Source organism: Rhamphochromis sp. 'chilingali' (genome assembly GCF_963969265.1).
Source record: "Rhamphochromis sp. 'chilingali' genome assembly, chromosome: 6".
Lineage (NCBI taxonomy): Eukaryota > Metazoa > Chordata > Actinopteri > Cichliformes > Cichlidae > Rhamphochromis > Rhamphochromis sp. 'chilingali'.
The window spans coordinates 26,431,317-26,437,387 of NC_137933.1; the positions used below are offsets into that span (position 1 = coordinate 26,431,317).

General features: G+C 39.6%; 1 protein-coding gene across 1 annotated transcript; it reads right to left on the reverse strand.

Annotated features, from left to right (window-relative positions):
- Positions 1-339: 339 nt before the first annotated feature.
- Positions 340-5,458, reverse strand: eif3m (eukaryotic translation initiation factor 3, subunit M). Its single transcript, XM_080884453.1, has 11 exons — positions 5,304-5,458; positions 4,526-4,658; positions 3,835-3,973; positions 3,614-3,737; positions 3,360-3,454; positions 3,125-3,208; positions 2,933-3,032; positions 2,379-2,460; positions 1,784-1,927; positions 1,057-1,117; positions 340-591 (listed from the first exon to the last, which is right to left on the reverse strand). Exons 1-11 carry the CDS (start codon positions 5,343-5,345, stop codon positions 468-470), a joined length of 1,128 nt encoding a protein of 375 aa, XP_080740579.1. The 5' UTR covers positions 5,346-5,458; the 3' UTR covers positions 340-467.
- Between the last annotated feature and the right edge of the window lie 613 nt (positions 5,459-6,071).

Consider the following 6,071-nt stretch of genomic DNA (forward strand, 5'->3'; position numbering starts at 1 on the left):
TAGCTCTGACCTCAGCAGACGGGGTCATTCTAAGTTCACACTGCCATTGTCACTTCTCTTGTGTTCACACACAAGTGACCCTCCTCTTGAGAGCCATTTCTCACCCCAAGCCTCAGTTCATCTGGTTTACCGCCATGCTTACCTTTAACTAAAACCAGATGTTGAGACCCACTAGAGGATGAGCCCCAATTAAAGTCACTGTACAGCTTGGTTAGATAATGATATGGGGTAGTTGTTTAAAAAGATTCATTACTGCACATTTATTACCCATTAATGGCACTTTAATGTACATAAATTAAGTTTGGTTTGAGCATTAATAAAACAACAACAAAAAAAAGATTAAGACACGAAGAGCAACACAGTTGACTGTCGCTGTTCTTTTATTGGATGAATAAAAAACCGACCATTGCCGTCTGGGAATTTGGAAAGCACTAAGAACCAGTCTAAACAGTTGGGGTAAAGTGGGATTAAGCAGAAGGTGACAGGGCTTGCAGACTGGTCTTGACGGTTGCTAGATTGCCCTTCCAGGAGCTGAGGCTGTCGTACAGCTGCTGCCACTGCTGCTTGCCAAAGGTGCGGTGTGTGCTGTGGCTGAAGGGGTGGAGATAGAATTTTTTGTTTTAAAAATGACACAGGCCAAAGTCATACACAGAGCTCGATAAATGTGCTATGATAAGCTAATGACACTGCCATACAGACTTGTTTAAGACATGACTAAACACTCAAAAAGGAGGCAGGTTTGAATTTAAAAAACAAAAACAATTACATTTTCTGCAGCCTCCAGCATAACATAGATAAAAAAGCAACCCTAATCAAAGAAGATGAAAAAATAAAGCCTCACAAATGTGAGACCTTGAATATAAACCTGAAGTTTTGTAAATGAACAGAACTGCAGTTTTTTAAAGTTGTTTCACTTCTACTTTTGAAACCAGTGAGAAGACAACCAAGGTGATCAGAAAGTCTTGTCTTTAATAAAAAAAAAACAAAAAACAGAATAATATAACAACAGAATAATGACGCAATATGTTTAGAGAACAATGTATAATGACCACATACCTCACAACAACTTTTCGCTGTGTTTGGTCGATTTTGCAGTATACCATTTTGGTCCGAACAGCTAAAATGAAAAAGCAGGTAAGAGGTGATTAAAAGACAGCAAGAGTTCTGACATTACATCAACAGGTTTGTTGTCGAAAAAAATAAAATCAAGTGGTTGTTACAAAGAAAATGCTATTTAAGATTTCAAACCGACTTGATCCCAAATTGCTGTGACATAATACACCTGGAGGTAGGAATAACCTCACAAAAATGCAGCTGCAGTTGTATGGCAGGAAAAACCATTTGCTCTAAAGATTTAACACGTGACTGGTGGAAAACATAATAACCTTATAAAAGATTTAAATTTTATGTTTAAGTGGAAGGATTTTACATGGGGAAAGATTATTTTGTAACAAAGCAAAAACATGAACCTCATTTTTTCACCCAAATGAAATTATATTTTCAGTGACGGTTTTGATTGATAGATTGAAATCTGTCCAGTAGATTTATATAAAGCAGTGACGTAATGAGTACTGAAATTTTTTTTTGCTTATCTTATTTCTTTGCTGAATAATAAAATGCAAAATTGGGACTAAACCAGAAAAAAAATGCATTTTAATAGGCTACTCTGCTTACTGATGAACAAACAATGAACTGGTCTTGTATGATTCATTAGAATCGCTTCACATCATGTTCAATCACTTTCCTTTGGGAAAGAGAGGAACGTGGCAAGAATTGTTCATACCGTCAATGACAAAAGCCTCAACGTCATCGGCTCCAATCTGCAGTTCCTGCTGCATGGTGTCAAAGGAGATCTCCTTGAATTCCACCGCCATGCCCATGAATGTCAGCAGACGCATCTTGGCCATGTTTTGCTCATGAGACAGGCCTGGAAAGCAACGTGCAGGGATCATTAAGCACAAAACAGTCACAGTCAATTAGTCTTGACTCAGGGAGTTTCCCTGTGTTAATTGTTTCTAGATTTAGGAGACTGCAGTAAGGGAATCTACTCATTAACACAAACATCACTCCACAGGGTCTGTTTTGAGAGTCCATCCTACACAAGCTTTTAATTACACTTAAACCTTTAGTAGTGAGACGATAATAACGTGAACGCACTTTTCTGTAGTGCTGACACAGCACAAGATTGTGTGAGAAACACTAGCTCCTCAAAGCACAAACGATGCTCAGCTACATGTAAACTTTAAAAGAAAATCTCATCCGTGCATTTCTATTACATATAATTAATAATCTATACACTTTTTTTTTACCTTGTCTTCTGGTTTCTGTTTGCATTTCCATGTGTCATGTGTATAACAGCTCACATTATGGCTACTTACCAAGAGAATCAATGAAGTCTTTGTTATTCTGGTAAAATTTGACATATGCTGCCAATTTGGCGCTCACAAAGATGGTTAATAGCTGAAAAAGAAGAGGGAGAAGAGGGTCAAATGCCACTGTATGATGTACAATCAGCTTGATTGTTGTTTTGTTCACACAGGCTAAAAGTTGTTAGACTTATCTACGTCAGATTGCTGAAAACTGTAGACGCACCCTGAATAATTTTTTGTCATAGACTGAATGCACTCAAGTAGAAATGTTCTAGATTCCTCAAGTGAATCACTCAAACTTAATAACCAGTCTCATGTGTGACGTGGATTGTACTGTCATGACACAACATTATAAAAATAAATGCTTTATGTGCTTTGTGGAGTATGAAAGGCACTGAAAGGCAAATTGTGATGAGGGTTATTGGGGCAGATGTTTCCATTTATATACAAATATCCATCCATCCATCCATCCATATTCTTCTGCTTATCTGCAGCCGGGTCGTGGCGGAAGAAGCCTAATAAATAAATAATTATACATGCTCTATGCAATCTCTAGCACTTACGTCATGGATGAGTTCCCCCTCCAAGAAGCGAACAGGTTTCAGGGTGAGCAGGTGGTCAAACAGGAAAGTGTTGGGATCTTTGAGAGCACGGACGATACATCTAAGAGACGGCAGACAGATGCGTTAATGTACTGCTGAGGAGGACAATGCTGAAGTGTAATCTCAAGCGTTCAACAAGTTCTACAAGCTTACCTGTGGGCATCAACGCGTGCTTGTGAAGCATTGTCTTCTGTGTAACTTCCAAGTAGCTCAACCATCACTTTTGCTGCAGCTTCGCTATAAAATAAATAATTATATTGTTGAAAATGCTTCTACTGAGATATTCTATGCAGAACATTTTCATACACTCTTATGTCTAAATTTTATCTTGTCCTTTTTCTTTTCTCTTGAAGTAATCCGTACACAAAGAAACCCTATGTGGATTTACCTTTTCTTGCAGTCAACAAGTGCTTCGTATACCAGCCTCAAAAGTGTGTGCTTCTTCTCTGTGTTCAGGTTCCAGTCAACAATCCACTTGCGCACCTGATTATGGGCACAAATACATATGATACATTAATTACAAAGGGCAAAAAGAAAATGCAGAAATATTGGTTTACTAGCTCAGTAAACCAAGGCACTGCATTATAACACCAGCAGTGTTTTTGGCCAGTCATACGGATTAATCACCATGAACGTATATACCTGATCAAGTTCAGTGGGGATGAAGGATATGGCGTTACAGGTGGCGGCCACTTTGATGAGGCTGCAGAAGACTGTGTACCTCACGGGAGTGTTCTCATCCATGCCATGGAACAAGTTACTCAGCCTGTGACACCAGAAAGTAAAAGAGATTACATATTTGCAAATAAATAAGCAACCTCTTATTTTGAAAGTTTTCAGGGAAAGGACTCGATGGGACTAACAGCTGCATTCTGAGGGAGGGTCTCTCTCCTTCACGGAACTTCACAAGCTTCTCACATAGGCTTTCAATGAGAGCCTCCTGCTTGTCTGTCTCCAGGATCAACAGCAGAGACACGATGCTGTTCATCACGCTCTCAACATCTGTGGAGAGAGAGAGGGGGCCATGAGCATTAAGACACTGTTGCACAATTTTAGGGCATTAATTGTCAAACAAACATTTAACAAGACAGCAAATTTAACCAGACAAGTTAACTTAACCCTCTGCATCCCACAACAAACATGGACAGGACACACCTGGACGGGAGGTGTGTTTCCACTACTGTTTATGTACAAAAGTGTTTTTATAGACAAAGTATATGAAGTGGCTCTAATGTTGTCAGACTCTGACACTCAGCAAATGAACACTCATGCAATGTGAGAATGTAATCAAACTGTTTATCAGAGTGTGACTTTTAAGACACTCGAGCCTAAAATTATGTTGTAACCAGATGGTGTTGTTATACCCAGCTTGTTGTCCCCAAGATGGGATGGTCTGACAACAAGGAACTCTGATAATATCCTGAAAGAAATTACACGTTTTATGCATGTTCTTGTGCATTCGAGTCCTGCCTTCAGTTCAGGAGGTGAAGCCTGAGGTAAGGATGAAGAGGATGAACTAATCAAAAAGGAGCAGCAATTTTCTTCATCGCCTACCTTTATCATCGTCTCTAAGGCAGACATCGCACGCCTCGATGATCTGAGCCAGATCTACATGAAGACCGCCTTCAGCGTTCTCCTCTGAGATTTCAGCTCCTTTAGATTTAATATAGGCTCTCAGCTCTGAAGCCTGCAGTACAAAATACATTTATATTAAAAACAATACATAAAATACACAGTAAATACAGAGCATTTCAACATTTAAGAGAACGAAAAGTGGCAAATTACGTGCTCGCATCAGAGTGGACATTATATTTAAGAAAAAGGTATGGACGACTTTATTTATCTATACTCTTACATCTCTTTTTTTGTGGCTGACTAAAATATGGACTGTAGATATATAGTGGACAGAAACAAGCAACTGTTTGAGTGAAGGTATTATCCTTTCTATATCCAGTCTATTGAATCGTGTGTGTAGAATTTTTACGCCTTTGTTTGTTTAGATGTGCGGCAAAACAGCTAGCAACATTAGCTATTATTAAACCCCAAAAGAAACTTACGACACGCTAAACCCCAACCACGATGATCTTAAAAATATACCTATTAAATTACCTACAAGAAAATGTGGATGACAGGATATTTAACATATTTGCTTAAAATGTTTTACCACGCATATCCTAACAATAAGCGTGCAGATATCAGCTGCTACGACCGACAGTTAGCATTTTAGCTAGCGAGCATGCTAAGTTTTTTGATTGGGTATCATTTAGCGACTCATCCGCCACAATATAACGCTTATATCTACTCCACGAGTTATTGTAAACGTAGATTGTACCTGATCTTCTTCCGTTATGTCGATAAATGCTGGTACGCTCATTTTCTTGTGATTTTGTGAGCCTAGATGATGAAATCCACGCTCGCACCACTACAGAGCTCTGACCGGAAAAGAACAAGCGACAAAATTCTTCTTCCGGGTCATGTTTTGTTAAAGCCACAGTAGCCTTAACCGAAGGCTGTTGGTTGGCGCTTGTGTAATACCCGAAGTACGTCTGTCCTTATTGCTACTTTTAAATACGCCGAGGATTAATCTAATGGACACGAATTAGACTATAATCTGATTCCTGTCCATGATGGTTTATATATTGTGAAAACTGCTAAATTGTATTTGTCATGACTTCCTCTGACTTCCATTGCCTCTAATTTATGTATTCCTCTCCTTTCCTGGAGGATTATCCCTGGATGTCTTGGATGAGAGGTGAACCTGAACCCTGTGAAAGGTTATCTGATTTAGCTGTAGTCCATCTTTGCAGACCACCATGGAAGGCCTGGCCAAGAGCTCTCCAAAGTAGGAAACACCGCCAGTGTCAAAGGGCAGTGTTCTTCACCATACACCCGCTGACCTATGGGTGCACGTGTTGGGCCCCTATACCGTCCGGGATCCTGTGTATTGTTACAATGGCAGGTTACTTGGTGATTGAGGTGAAGAGGGTAAGTGCAGCAGGAGGTCACCCTGAAACTATGGAGTCGAGTTACTGACATCTAAGTACAGGGTGACGACACTGGAGTCTTATTAAACTCCAAGCTCCAACATTCACCTCATCTG